This window comes from Xenopus tropicalis, chromosome 7 (genome assembly GCF_000004195.4).
Source record: "Xenopus tropicalis strain Nigerian chromosome 7, UCB_Xtro_10.0, whole genome shotgun sequence".
Lineage (NCBI taxonomy): Eukaryota > Metazoa > Chordata > Amphibia > Anura > Pipidae > Xenopus > Xenopus tropicalis.
The window spans coordinates 131,375,393-131,391,382 of NC_030683.2; the positions used below are offsets into that span (position 1 = coordinate 131,375,393).

A 15,990-nucleotide genomic window follows, 5' to 3' on the forward strand; every position below is an offset into this window, starting at 1 on the left:
AGCACAGGGGCCCCTATAGTAGCAGTGGGATAATAGCACAGAGGCCCCTATAGTAGCAGTGGGATAGTAGCACAAGGGCCCCTATAGTAGCAGCGGGATAGTAGCACAGAGGCCCCTATAGTAGCAGCGGGATAATAGCACAGGGGCCCCTATAGTAGCAGCGGGATAATAGCACAGGGGCCCCTATAGTAGCAGCGGGATAATAGCACAGAGGCCCCTATAGTAGCAGTGGGATAGTAGCACAGAGGCCCCTATAGTAGCAGTGGGATAGTAGCACAGAGGCCCCTATAGTAGCAGTGGGATAGTAGCACAGAGGCCCCTATAGTAGCAGTGGGATAGTAGCACAGAGGCCCCTATAGTAGCTCTTAAAGTTACTAAGGGTAGTGTTTTGCTTAGCAACACTGATTAAGGTATAATTATTGGGGGACAATAAAGGATAATTTTCTATACACAGCACATTCGGACAATACACAGAGTATAAACAATACAATAAAATTCAAGATTAAGTGTGTAAATATACAACAGGATAGATTCTCCTGTCCCAAAGAGCTTACAATCTAAGATTGTCAGGAAAACCATGAGATTTTTCCGGGGCTACAGTCGCTAAGCTGGTAGAGTGTAAGCCTTTGGGACAGGCAGTAATAGATGCAGACAAATGTGACACCACCTGATTAAAAGAGACAGTAGCCCCGCCAGGTGGTATTAATGCCCCCCCCCCCCCATATGGGGGGTAAGAAGGGTCTGTTTGAGCTGAAGTGCACTCAGGGTGAGAGGAAGGCGCTCAGGAAGGCAGAGAAACGATCAAAGGGCTCCCAAAATAACTCTGTGGCATCAAAGGAACAAGGAAACCCCACAGCTCCCCTCCTCCCCACCGGATCAGGTACACTGCGCCTTTAAGGGGCGGAGCTGAGAGTTGAGCTTGAATGGGGTGTGGGGGCGGAGCCTGGGCCGCTCACTCTGGGAACCAAGTGCCGCACAGAAGCCGCCAGTTGGGCAGCGCACACGACTCAGTGCTGACCTGATACTGGCGTCTTGCTGCGACTGTCGGGCACTGAGCAAAGGAATGTAGAGACAGACAGTCGGTACTGACCCAGGGCAAACAGGAGCGACTTTACCGAGTAACTGCAGGAGATATTCCCGGACTGGATCCCGACACACCGACCCAGGAGGGAACCGATCGGAATTAACATGAGACCGGAGCGGATTGTGCCCGTACTTACCCTGCTGCTCAGCAATGTGTTTATTGCCCTACAGACCAAGGAGGGTAAGTACCCATGTGCCGGGGGTCGGGATGGGGGGGTCGGTGACACGTTGGCTACAGTGGGGTGCCAAGCAGGGGGGGTGCCAGGGTAGGAAGAGCTGTGCCACTGAGAGAGGGGCTGTGCCAGGCGTAAGGGGGTGGGTGCCAGGGGCAGAAATGTGGCACAGAGGGAATGGCCGGGGTACCAAGGGTACAGGAAAGTTGATCATCCACCGGCCCAGGGGGTTATGTCTGTGGTGAGGGGAGTTGGCACCGTGTCAGGGCAGTGGCACCAGGGGTAAGGAGAGGTGGCACCGGGGGTAAGGAGAGGTGGGACCCGGGGGTAAGGAGAGGTGGCACCGGGGGTAAGGAGAGGTGGCACCGGGGGTAAGGAGAGTTGGTACCGGGGGTAAGGAGAGTTGGTACCGGGGGTAAGGAGAGTTGGTACCGGGGGTAAGGAGACCTGGTACCGGGGGTAAGGAGAGTTGGTACCGGGGGTAAGGAGAGTTGGTACCGGGGGTAAGGAGAGGTGGCACCGGGGGTAAGGAGAGGTGGCACCGGGGGTAAGGAGAGGTGGCACCGGGGGTAAGGAGACCGGGAGTAAGGAGAGTTGGTACCGGGGGTAAGGAGAGTTGGTACCGGGGGTAAGGAGAGGTGGCACCGGGGGTAAGGAGAGGTGGCACCGGGGGTAAGGCGAGGTGGCACCGGGGGTAAGGAGAGGTGCGACCCGGGGGTAAGGAGAGGTGGCACCGGGGGTAAGGAGAGTTGGCACCGGGGGTAAGGAGAGGTGGGACCCGGGGGTAAGGAGAGGTGGCACCGGGGGTAAGGAGAGGTGGCACCGGGGGTAGGGAGAGTTGGCACCGGGGGTAAGGAGAGGTGGGACCCGGGGGTAAGGAGAGGTGGCACCGGGGGTAGGGAGAGTTGGCACCAGGGCTAAGAGAAAGTTGATAACGAATGGGTAGAAAGTGTGGTAGAGTCAGGAATGTTCGGGACAGGAGAGGGGCAGCCAGATGCCGGTACAGGGGATAAGGTGGCATCCGGGCATGGGAGTTGGTACCGGGAGGAACAGAATCTGCCGGGAACATGGGGTTCTGATACAATGTATCGGTCAGTGGGCACTGGGCCGGTTCTGCCCGTAGATACAGTAACAGTCAGGGGACAATGGGTCAGTTCTGCCCATAAATACAAAGTATCAGTCAGGGGACAATGGGCCGGTTCTGCCAGTATATACAGTGTAAAGTCGCTCACCTGGGTGGGCAGCTCGTCTCTCTGTGCCCCCCGGCTGGGAACTGACAGTTGGGAGTTTTATGCACTTTTGTTGGAATTGTGAGAATTCTCTTTAAAACGTGTCTGGCAGAGGTTTAAGGGGTGCCAGCTGGGATGTTGGGGTGTCTGTATCTAGCTTGGTTACACCTGCCCGCATGTCAGGGGGAGTTTGTAATTTGGGGGTTACACCTGCCCGCATGTCAGGGGGAGTTTGTAATTTGGGGGTTACACCTGCCTGCATGTCGGGGGAGTTTATAATTTGGGGGTTACACCTGCCTGCATGTCGGGGGAGTTTATAATTTGGGGGGTACACCTGCCTGCATGTCGGGGGAGTGTATAATTTGGGGGTTACACCTGCCTACATGTCGGGGGAGTGTATAATTTGGGGGCTACACCTGCCTGCATGTTCGGAGAGTCTATAATTTTGGGGTTACACCTGTCGGCATGTCGGGGTAGTCTATAAATTGGGGGTTACACCTGCCTGCATGTCCGGGGAGTTTATAATTTGGGGGGTACACCTGCCTGCATGTCGGGGGAGTCTATAATTTGGGGGGCTTACACCCCCGGCGCACTGTGTGCCCAGGATACGGATCGCTTTGGGCAATTTGATTGGAAACCGGTCGGTTGGGTTACGTGGATTCCTTCCAAATTCCTCACTCTGAGATTTGGCAGTGAAAGGGTTTATTACTTCCTGGTTTAACCCCTCATAGTCGGCCGATCTGCACTCCTGTATGTAGCCCCATTTCCCTCTATAGCGGCGTTTTTGCGCCGCTTTTGTAAGTAGTTCCGTGCGATTATACGGGTAAAAGAGTTGTATGCGGCCTGTGACCCTGTTGTTGGACTACAACTCCCAGCAGCCTTAGCTCTCCGCTGTAGCGGGGCAAATTGTTTCCTTCCTTCCCACATCCCGGCTGCGCTAAGGAGTCGTGCCTGAGTCATTAGGCTGATTGCGACACAAATGGTTAATTGTTTAATTAGGGAGCAGTGTTGTCAGTGTGAGATCACACGCCTGGCTCTGATTAATGGAAATAAAGTGCCAGGTATATTTAAATCTGAGTGTTAAAATATGCGGGGTATAAAAATAGCGCATTTACCCCTGGGGCAGAAGCCTGAATGTGCTCCCTGGGGGCAGGGGCATCGTTTTAATAACAATTTAACTTGATATAGAGAGTGATATTCCGAGCCACTTTGCAATTGGTCTTCATTTTTTGTGTTTTTTGAATTATTTAGCTATTTTGGTCAGCAGCTCTTTGGTTGCTAGGGTCCCAATTACCCCAGCAACCAGGCAGTGGTTTGAATGGCCATTCTATAACATGCTAAAATTTAACTTGAAGGTGAACTTCCCCTTTAGGTTGCCATATAGAGTATAACTGGGGGGGGGGGGGGGGGGTAAAAACTCTTTCTGATGCAAAAATTCCCAAAACCCCTATTATTTAACCATTGGTTGCCCAGAAGGAACTCTCAAAGCCTTTCCTTTTCGGCTCTTGTTGAACTAAAACAACCCAGAGATTTATTGTTTCTGCTCTCGGTGCCGGTTATTACTTTCCAAAGTCCAATGTCGCTGAACCGCAGGCAGGAGTCACACTCAGCCGGCATCCCATAATGAGTGGGGGTAAGTGGGGGCCATTGTGACAGTGCCGGGGCAGTTCATGCTGGTGGCACAATACAAACCCCGTGTGTATTTTCTTAGCGAGTAGAACAAGTGTCCTCCCCTGTCTTTGTCATGTTTCTTTTCCTTTCATTGTTTGTTAAATAAAGGGAGAATTCTGCTTGTTTTCGGCATCACTTGCCTTCTGGAATGTTATTGCTTTACTGACTGTAAATATGGGGTATACTTTGCCTTTAATTGCAAATTGTCCCTCAGTTATTCATTGTAGGGTCACTCATGTATTATAAGGGATAATGTACCCCCTACTGTAAATGATAAGGATATTAGCAGTCACTGAGGGGTTCTGTGCCCCCCATATAAAGGCACAAGGCTGCAGGCTGAGTTATACAGGGAACTCTGAGTATCACTCATGTATTATAAGGGATAATGTACCCCCTACTGTAAGTGATAAGGATATTAGCAGTCACTGAGGGGTTCTGTGCCCCCCATATAAAGGCACAAGGCTGCAGGCTGAGTTATACAGGGAACTCTGAGTATCACTCATGTATTATAAGGGATAATGTACCCCCTACTGTAAATGATAAGGATATTAGCAGTCACTGAGGGGTTCTGTGCCCCCCATATAAAGGCACAAGGCTGCAGGCTGAGTTATACAGGGAACTCTGAGTATCACTCATGTATTATAAGGGATAATGTACCCCCTACTGTAAATGATAAGGATATTAGCAGTCACTGAGGGGTTCTGTGCCCCCCATATAAAGGCACAAGGCTGCAGGCTGAGTTATACAGGGAACTCTGAGTATCACTCATGTATTATAAGGGATAATGTACCCCCTACTGTAAATGATAAGGATATTAGCAGTCACTGAGGGGTTCTGTGCCCCCCATATAAAGGCACAAGGCTGCAGGCTGAGTTATACAGGGAACTCTGAGTATCACTCATGTATTATAAGGGATAATGTACCCCCTACTGTAAATGATAAGGATAAAGGACAGTCACTGATACATTTAATATCACTATAAATACTGCTGGGATGATTATACTGATAGTTAAGAAAATGCCACAATAGTTACATAATATTATTAAAGTCAGTTGCAACATCCCCTGGATTATACCACAGCTATTCCCCGTGTTTATATCAGTATTAATGTTGCTCAGGTTCCATATAACCAATCAGCCCGGGATATGGCGCTGAGTAACCACATAAATCCGGCTCCATGTGACCGTATGGTCCAATAAATCTCACTTGCTGGAAAGTCCCGGGTGATTGGTTCAGTTTAAACCTCACGACTGGGAAAGGGTTAACTTGAAGGAATGGGATAAAGGTAGAAATCTGCCCATGATGTAGGGTGCAGGGTGTCACACAGAGGGGGGGGGGGGCAGTAAGAATGAAGTGAGGGAGGGGTTGGGCCGGTGCTTGATTCAAGCTCAGGAATTCGGATATTCATTGAGTGACGTAGGGCCGGTCGCTAGGGCCGGTTGCTAGGGCTGCATTGCTATGTACTTACCTGTTAGATCATCATCTGGGCAAACGGCTCTAACACCTTAATGAGCAGCTACTAACTCTGGAATGTTATTGCCCTCCATCGTAAAGCACTTTTATTGGCCATTGAAGTCAGGCTGCCGGCCCAGGGGAACCCAGGAGCTGTAGGAAACCCCTAGTAGAGCGGGGGATCTGTTCCGGGGTACTAGGTGGGTTCCCCTAGTAGAGCGGGGGATCTGTCCTGGGGTACTAGCTGGGTTCCCCTAGTAGAGCGGGGGATCTGTTCCGGGGTACTAGGTGGGTTCCCCTAGTAGAGCAGGGGATCTGTCCTGGGGTACTAGGTGGGTTCCCCTAGTAGAGCGGGGGATCTGTTCCGGGGTACTAGGTGGGTTCCCCTAGTAGAGCAGGGGATCTGTCCTGGGGTACTAGCTGGGTTCCCCTAGTAGAGCGGGGGATCTGTTCCGGGGTACTAGCTGGGTTCCCCTAGTAGAGTGGGGTATCTGTTCCGGGGTACTAGCTGGGTTCCCCTAGTAGAGCGGGGGATCTGTTCTGGGGTACTAGCTGGGTTCCCCTAGTAGAGCTGGGTATCTGTTCTGGGGTACTAGGTGGGTTCCCCTAGTAGAGCTGGGTATCTGTTCTGGGGTACTAGGTGGGTTCCCCTAGTAGAGCGGGGTATCTGTTCTGGGGTACTAGGTGGGTTCCCCTAGTAGAGCGGGGGATCTGTTCTGGGGTACTAGGTGGGTTCCCCTAGTAGAGCGGGGTATCTGTTCTGGGGTACTAGGTGGGTTCCCCTAGTAGAGCGGGGGATCTGTTCTGGGGTACTAGCTGGGTTCCCCTAGTAGAGCGGGGTATCTGTTCCGGGGTACTAGGTGGGTTCCCCTAGTAGAGCGGGGTATCTGTTCCGGGGTACTAGCTGGGTTCCCCTAGTAGAGCGGGGGATCTGTCCTGGGGTACTAGCTGGGTTCCCCTAGTAGAGCGGGGTGTCTCCTCTGTGTGGGTTCTTCGGGGTTAATTATACCCTATATGTTAAAGAGAAAACCTTTCTCCTCTTTGAAATATTTAGTTAAATAGGTGGGTTTACCTTTAAGCTGTTAGTACGTTATACAATGGCCTATTCTAAGCAACTTTTCAATTGGTCTTCATTATTTGTTATAGTTATTACATTATTTGCCTTCTTCTGACTCTTTGCAGCTTTCAAATGGGGGTCACTGACCCCGGCAGCCAAACCCTATTGCTCTGTGAGGCTCCAGTTTTATTGTTATTGTTACTTTTTATCCCTTATCTTTCTATTCAGCCCCTCCCCTATTCATATTCCTGTCTCTCATCCAAACCACTCCCTGGTTGCTAAGGTAATTTGGACCCTAGCAACCAAATACCTGTTGAAGCTCCAAAGTGGTGAACTGAGAATGAAATAACTAAAAAACTACAAATAATAAAAAATGAAGACCAATTGCAAACTGTCTCAGAATATCACTCTCTACATCATATTAAGAGTTAACTCAAAGGTGAACATCCCCTTTAAAATAGAGAGAGAGAGGTAACTCGGTATCAGGTTCTGGGGGGGGGGGGGGGTTGCGTAACATTGGGTAAGGGAGACTGTCTCGCTTACAGGGAAAGCAGATTTTTGGCAGATCCTTCTGCCCTTGTCTGGGGCCACAAGAGAGATGTTGTAATACAAGCGCTTTCTACAAGGAAAGGGAAAGCGGCCAAGAGTCAGTCAGGCATCTCCTGTGCTCATCCCCTACACATTCTCTTCCCCGTCCCATAGATACACTGATACGGACTCAGCCCAGACATGTCAGGTGTTGTTGCTATGGGCAGAAACCCTAGAGGCAAGATGTGCTGCCAAACTGCATGCGAAAGGGATAATGTACCCCCTACTGTAAATGATAAGGATATTAGCAGTCACTGAGGGGTTCTGTGCCCCCCATATAAAGGCACAAGGCTGCAGGCTGAGTTATACAGGGAACTCTGAGTATCACTCATGTATTATAAGGGATAATGTACCCCCTACTGTAAATGATAAGGATATTAGCAGTCACTGAGGGGTTCTGTGCCCCCCATATAAAGGCACAAGGCTGCAGGCTGAGTTATACAGGGAACTCTGAGTATCACTCATGTATTATAAGGGATAATGTACCCCCTACTGTAAATGATAAGGATATTAGCAGTCACTGAGGGGTTCTGTGCCCCCCATATAAAGGCACAAGGCTGCAGGCTCAGTTATACAGGGAACTCTGAGTATCACTCATGTATTATAAGGGATACTGTACCCCCTACTGTAAATGATAAGGATATTAGCAGTCACTGAGGGGTTCTGTGCCCCCCATATAAAGGCACAAGGCTGCAGGCTGAGTTATACAGGGAACTCTGAGTATCACTCATGTATTATAAGGGATAATGTACCCCCTACTGTAAATGATAAGGATATCGGCAGTCACTGAGGATTCTTTCTACTTGGATTATTACTCACATAGTAAATGAATGTTAGGGTTTACTTCCCCTTTGATATGTAAGACAAGGGTGGGGGTTGGACGCAGGATGCATTAGTATCACCTGATTGTGGGCATTTCTCACCCCATTGACTCACTAATGAGGCAGATTCACAGCCCCTGATGTTCCTTCCGCACAATAAAAGGGTGTTAGAGTCCCGGGCACATGGTCTCGTCACCTCCGGGGAAGTGTTGTTTATGGGACTTGTCGGCCTTTGATGGGATCTTTCACATGGATCTGAGCCCCTCCCCTGGATGGTACCGAGTCATAACCGGGGGTGATTGTGGCCTTTTATCATTCTAATGAAAGGGCTGATGGGTCGGCATTAACGCCCCTTTGTACTCGCTGAAGCGCAACTCCCAGCGCCGGGGAACAGATGCTGCTGGGAGTTGTCGGCAATAGGATCCTCCTGCAGTTGGTCGATTTCTTCTTTATATAACTGCGACCCTATGCCTTGGGCTATTATAGACTAAACACTCATTTGGGGCTTTACTTCCCCTTTAAATTGCTGGTGTTGAACTATAATGCTGGGCTGCGGGGTGTTGGCTTGGGATTCCGTGTAATATCCTCTCTAATGTCAGTGATGTAATGCCCCAAACACTCCTTTATTGCAGGTAGTTGGACTTGGCACCGCTCCCTCCTTTGTACATGTTCCGACATTTACCCGCCGTACCTGTAATTACCGGCGCTTTGGTGAATCAGGGGATTGTAGTGCAGCCCAGCGACATTCCTCTCACCGCATTCTCTAATCTGCCCATGACTAGTCACTTACCCAGCATGCACAGCGGGGCGGAACCCTGCAGCACTCGTGTATATATAGGGGGGCAATGCGATTGGTCTGGGAAATTGGGGGTCTGGCATCTGTGAGTAGGAGAGGGGGAAACTGAGTAAATAGAGGAATGTGATTGGCCATAGAGAAGCATGTGGGGCAAGAATGGGCCTGCGGAGGGTGCTGGGGCTCGGTATCAGTAGCCATAGGGCAACGCTAAAGGCTCAGTATCAGTAGCCATAGGGCAGGGCTAAAGGCTCAGTATCAGTAGCCATAGGGCAGCGCTAAAGGCTCAGTATCAGTAGCCATAGGGCAGCGCTAAAGGCTCAGTATCAGTAGCCATAGGGCAGCGCTAAAGGCTCAGTAGCCATAGGGCAGCGCTAAAGGCTCAGTATCAGTAGCCATAGGGCAGGGCTAAAGGCTCAGTATCAGTAGCCATAGGGCAGCGCTAAAGGCTCAGTATCAGTAGCCATAGGGCAGCGCTAAAGGCTCAGTATCAGTAGCCATAGGGCAGCGCTAAAGGCTCAGTATCAGTAGCCATAGGGCAGCGCTAAAGGCTCAGTATCAGTAGCCATAGGGCAGCGCTAAAGGCTCAGTATCAGTAGCCATAGGGCAGCGCTAAAGGCTCAGTATCAGTAGCCATAGGGCAGCGCTAAAGGCTCAGTATCAGTAGCCATAGGGCAACGCTAAAGGCTCAGTATCAGTAGCCATAGGGCAACGCTAAAGGCTCAGTATCAGTAGCCATAGGGCAACGCTAGAGGCTCAGTATCAGTAGCCATAGGGCAACGCTAAAGGCTCAGTATCAGTAGCCATAGGGCAACGCTAGAGGATAAGCCCTGGATGCTGGAGCTCAGTATCAGTAGCCATAGGGCAACGCTAAAGGCTCAGTATCAGTAGCCATAGGGCAGCGCTAAAGGCTCAGTATCAGTAGCCATAGGGCAGCGCTAAAGGCTCAGTATCAGTAGCCATAGGGCAACGCTAAAGGCTCAGTATCTTAGCCATAGGGCAACGCTAAAGGCTCAGTATTAGTAGCCATAGGGCAACGCTAAAGGCTCAGTATCAATAGCCATAGGGCAGCGCTAAAGGCTCAGTATCAGTAGCCATAGGGCAACGCTAAAGGCTCAGTATTAGTAGCCATAGGGCAGCGCTAAAGGCTCAGTATCAGTAGCCATAGGGCAGCGCTAAAGGCTCAGTATCAGTAGCCATAGGGCAGCGCTAAAGGCTCAGTATCAGTAGCCATAGGGAAGCGCTAAAGGCTCAGTATCAGTAGCCATAGGGCAGCGCTAAAGGCTCAGTATCAGTAGCCATAGGGCAGCGCTAAAGGCTCAGTATCAGTAGCCATAGGGCAGCGCTAAAGGCTCAGTATCAGTAGCCATAGGGCAGCGCTAGAGGCTCAGTATCAGTAGCCATAGGTCAGTGCTAAAGGCTCAGTATCAGTAGCCATAGGGCAGCGCTAAAGGCTCAGTATCAGTAGCCATAGGGCAACGCTAAAGGCTCAGTATCAGTAGCCATAGGGCAACGCTAAAGGCTCAGTATCAGTAGCCATAGGGCAACGCTAGAGGCTCAGTATCAGTAGCCATAGGGCAACGCTAAAGGCTCAGTATCAGTAGCCATAGGGCAACGCTAGAGGATAAGCCCTGGATGCTGGGGCTCAGTATCAGTAGCCATAGGGCAACGCTAAAGGCTCAGTATCAGTAGCCATAGGGCAGCGCTAAAGGCTCAGTATCAGTAGCCATAGGGCAGCGCTAAAGGCTCAGTATCAGTAGCCATAGGGCAACGCTAAAGGCTCAGTATCTTAGCCATAGGGCAACGCTAAAGGCTCAGTATTAGTAGCCATAGGGCAACGCTAAAGGCTCAGTATCAATAGCCATAGGGCAGCGCTAAAGGCTCAGTATCAGTAGCCATAGGGCAACGCTAAAGGCTCAGTATCAGTAGCCATAGGGCAGCGCTAAAGGCTCAGTATCAGTAGCCATAGGGCAGTGCTAGAGGCTCAGTATCAGTAGCCATAGGGCAGCGCTAAAGGCTCAGTATCAGTAGCCATAGGGCAACGCTAAAGGCTCAGTATCAGTAGCCATAGGGCAGCGCTAAAGGCTCAGTATCAGTAGCCATAGGGCAGCGCTAAAGGCTCAGTATCAGTAGCCATAGGGCAGCGCTAAAGGCTCAGTATCAGTAGCCATAGGGCAACGCTAAAGGCTCAGTATCAGTAGCCATAGGGCAGTGCTAGAGGCTCAGTATCAGTAGCCATAGGGCAGCGCTAAAGGCTCAGTATCAGTAGCCATAGGGCAGCACTAAAGGCTCAGTATCAGTAGCCATAGGGCAGCGCTAAAGGCTCAGTATCAGTAGCCATTGGGCAGCGCTAAAGGCTCAGTATCAGTAGCCATAGGGCAGCGCTAAAGGCTCAGTATCAGTAGCCATAGGGCAACGCTAAAGGCTCAGTATCAGTAGCCATAGGGCAGCGCTAAAGGCTCAGTATCAGTAGCCATAGGGCAGCGCTAAAGGCTCAGGATCAGTAGCCATAGGGCAGCGCTAAAGGCTCAGTAGCCATAGGGCTCATGATTTTGAGTCACCAGAGGTTTCTGAAGTTCCATGTTAGAGGGACAAAGGCACAAATAAATAATGGGAATCTGAGTTTCACTGGAAAATGCAGTATGAACTGGGACGGGGGGTGCAGATTCCAGTAAAGGGGAAATTCCGGCTCAGGGAAGCAGAGCGCAGTATCCTGTTTGGAATAAATGGTTCTTCCCCTGCACCGGCCCAAAGGTCTCCTCTTCCTTCCCCTCGCGCCCGAGTCATAAACATGGAATTGGCGCAGGTCCCTCGGCGCTGTACCTAGAGCGTGGGGGTCATTATCATGTAATGAAGTGTAAGCTCTGCGAGACAAGATTTCCCCTTTTTATCATCGTGATGCCCCAATTAAACTGCAGCCCCCAAGTTTTAAACTGTTATCTGGTTGCTAGAGTTCCACTAATCCTAGCAACCACACTGATTGGCAGATAGGAGGATGGACAGGGAAAGCCTGAATAAAAAGCGAAGGAATCTGTGGCCTGGTTGCTGCAGGCACTGACCCCCGGCAACCACAAAGACTTTTTGAACTCTGTGCGTCTCCCACAGTAAGTGCCCCATTATTCCCTAGGGAACAGTCCGATTATGCGGAACGCAAGGCTGCACTTGAATCGATTGGCGCCAATCCCGCGTTTGTTGTTCGTACCTGTTCGCTGTGTTTTTACTTTGCCCCTTCAGGCAACGTGGGATCTGTGGCTTGTTCTGTGCAGTCCTGCCCTGATCCTACCAAATTGCATTTCAATTACTGTGGCCTCAAAAACCTCACAATTCAATGTGCAACCCAAACCCCTTGCTTCTCCAGGCCTGGGCAGCGCCGATTGGACACTGGGGGGGTTACGGGGTGCCAGAAACTGGTATTTGAAGGGTTAAGTCATCCTGAAATTTCCCTTTTTTACATTTCTGTTTCACTTTTTGATTTTTGTGTAAACGCATCCAAATCCCCTATGCCTTGCTAAGCTTCCTTATCTGACCTTGTTACTAACTACTGATAGCTAGAATCTCAGCCATAAAGCAGGGCAGGACTGCTGCTTACAATGGGGGATCAGATAGGATCTGTGCCACTGTGACAGAATGCTCTGTTATACAGATAGCTAGAATCTCAGCCATAAAGTAGGGCAGGACTGCTGCTTACAATGGGGGGATCAGATAGGATCTGTGCCACTGTGACAGAATGCTCTGTTATACAGATAGCTAGAATCTCAGCCATAAAGCAGGGCAGGACTGCTGCTTACAATGGGGGGGGGGATCAGATAGGATCTGTGCCACTGTGACAGAATGCTCTGTTATACAGATAGCTAGAATCTCAGCCATAAAGCAGGGCAGGACTGCTGCTTACAATGGGGGGGGATCAGATAGGATCTGTGCCACTGTGACAGAATGCTCTGTTATACAGATAGCTAGAATCTCAGCCATAAAGCAGGGCAGGACTGCTGCTTACAATGGGGGGATCAGATAGGATCTGTGCCACTGTGACAGAATGCTCTGTTATACAGATAGCTAGAATCTCAGCCATAAAGCAGGGCAGGACTGCTGCTTACAATGGGGGGATCAGATAGGATCTGTGCCACTGTGACAGAATGCTCTGTTATACAGATAGCTAGAATGTCAGCCATAAAGCAGGGCAGGACTGCTGCTTACAATGGGGGGATCAGATAGGATCTGTGCCACTGTGACAGAATGCTCTGTTATACAGATAGCTAGAATCTCAGCCATAAAGCAGGGCAGGACTGCTGCTTACAATGGGGGGATCAGATAGGATCTGTGCCACTGTGACAGAATGCTCTGTTATACAGATAGCTAGAATCTCAGCCATAAAGCAGGGCAGGACTGCTGCTTACAATGGGGGGGGGATCAGATAGGATCTGTGCCACTGTGACAGAATGCTCTGTTATACAGATAGCTAGAATCTCAGCCATAAAGCAGGGCAGGACTGCTGCTTACAATGGGGGGGATCAGATAGGATCTGTGCCACTGTGACAGAGTGCTCTGTTATACAGATAGCTAGAATCTCAGCCATAAAGCAGGGCAGGACTGCTGCTTACAATGGGGGGATCAGATAGGATCTGTGCTACTGTGACAGAGTGCTCTGTTATACAGATAGCTAGAATCTCAGCCATAAAGCAGGGCAGGACTGCTGCTTACAATGGGGATCAGATAGGATCTGTGCCACTGTGACAGAATGCTCTGTTATACAGATAGCTAGAATCTCAGCCATAAAGCAGGGCAGGACTGCTGCTTACAATGGGGGGATCAGATAAGATCTGTGCCACTGTGACAGAATGCTCTGTTATACAGATAGCTAGAATCTCAGCCATAAAGCAGGGCAGGACTGCTGCTTACAATGGATATATCTTTAAATGCAGAGAAGCTTTTAGGAAAGTAAATGCCCTTCACCCCGTGTATGTTGGCAGAGGAAGGACATTCCATGCTGTTTGTATGCCCTTTGTGCCCGGCGCTGTATCAGTATTTGCTTACAGACTGTTTGCCCAGGGAGGCAGGGAGATGGTACAAGGACTGGCTACACTTACATTATACTACAACCTACACACACCTTCTCCCTAAATGCCTTGTCCCAAAGGGCAAGGGGAGGAATGAGTTAATCTGCAGTTTTGGGGAAAATGAAACTAGAAATGATATTTGGATTAAAACAGATATACTGGGAAGCTACTGCCCGGGGGAGGAGAGCAGCCATTCTGCCACTTCCCATGGTGATGAGGCCACTAGGGGCGCTGTTTGGCTAACGCTGAGATTCCCATTCTCTACGTGCGCAGAATGAAATATAAATGAAATATAATATGATTTGGATCTGTAAAGCCTCCCACGCCTGTATGAGATCATTCTACTAAATCCCCGAAACCTACGTGCGCCCCACGTGCTGCGGCATTCCTGCCCCACTCCCTGACCTACTGCAGCCCATGGAAATATGCGGGAGCTGCCCGGGCTTGTGTAGGAATCTTCTGCTAGTCACACAGTGCAACGCTGGCACCTTCCCTGGCCACAGAGTCCTCTCTGGGACTTATAATATCCCTATATGTTACAATAGGGGGCACTTTATTCACTATATATTATAAGGAACTCCTCGGGGGCTTATAATATCCTTATATGTTACAATAGGGGGCACTTTATTCACTATATATTATAAGGAACTCCTCGGGGGCTTATAATATCCTTATATGTTACAATAGGGGGCACTTTATTCACTATATATTATAAGGAACCCCTCGGGGGCTTATAATATCCTTATATGTTACAATAGGGGGCACTTTATTCACTATATATTATAAGGAACTCCTCGGGGGCTTATAATATCCCTATATGTTACAATAGGGGGCACTTTATTCACTATATATTATAAGGAACTCCTCGGGGGCTTATAATATCCCTATATGTTACAATAGGGGGCACTTTATTCACTATATATTATAAGGAACTCCTCGGGGGCTTATAATATCCCTATATGTTACAATAGGGGGCACTTTATTCACTATATAGTATAAGGAACTCCTCGGGGGCTTATAATATCCCTATATGTTACAATAGGGGGCACTTTATTCACTATATATTATAAGGAACTCCTCGGGGGCTTATAATATCCCTATATGTTACAATAGGGGGCACTTTATTCACTATATATTATAAGGAACTCCTCGGGGGCTTATAATATCCCTATATGTTACAATAGGGGGCACTTTATTCACTATATATTATAAGGAACTCCTCGGGGGCTTATAATATCCCTACATGTTACAATAGGGGGGCACTTTATTCACTATATAATATGTATGATATTGTATATATATTTTCAGTTACAATCATAGGCCGCCATTGGCTGTATTTATTCCCACTTGCCCCAAAGAGGCATCTGACCCTTACTGGAAGCTATCTACTGTTTCTGCCATCACCGCACTGTTCTGGGATGTTCCATGTATAAATAACCAGTACTGACAGTATACCCGCTAATGAGTAAATGCCATGGTAACGTGCCCCCCCTCTCTCTCTCACAGTGGTTCTGCTGGATTTCGAGAAGACTCAAGGAGAACTGGGCTGGCTCACCCATCCATATGGCAAAGGGGTAAGTGCAGAGAAACCATGTTTGTACAACCCCCCCTGGGGGGCCTTCCCTAGTTACAATTAACTGTACAAGGGAAACAGTTGTGACATGGGCGCAGTTCCTATGTACTAATGAGCCTATAGGTGTAATTGTGATATTGGCGCAGTTCCTATGTACTAATGAGCCTATAGGTGTAATTGTGACATCGGCGCAGTTTCTATGTACTAATGAGCCTATAGGTGTAATTGTGACAATGGCGCAGTTCCTATGTACTAATGTGCCTATAGGTGTAATTGTGACATCGGCGCAGTTCCTATGTACTAATGAGCCTATAGGTGTAATTGTGACATCGGCGCAGTTCCTATGTACTAATGAGCCTATAGGTGTAATTGTGACAATGGCGCAGTTCCTATGTACTAATGAGCCTATAGGTGTAATTGTGACAATGGCGCAGTTCCTATGTACTAATGAGCCTATAGGTTTAATTGTGACTATGGCGCAGTTCCTATGTACTAA

At 49.3% G+C, this 15,990-nt stretch overlaps 1 protein-coding gene across 1 annotated transcript in view; it reads left to right on the top strand.

Moving 5' to 3' along the window:
• Positions 1–997: 997 nt before the first annotated feature.
• epha2 (EPH receptor A2) overlaps positions 998–15,990 on the top strand; it is a 35,623-nt gene continuing 20,630 nt past the window's right edge. Inside the window, 2 exon segments of the mRNA NM_001006764.1 lie at positions 998–1,264; positions 15,428–15,495. Of these exon segments, the coding sequence (NP_001006765.1) occupies positions 1,189–1,264; positions 15,428–15,495 (144 nt within the window). The 5' untranslated portion in view covers positions 998–1,188.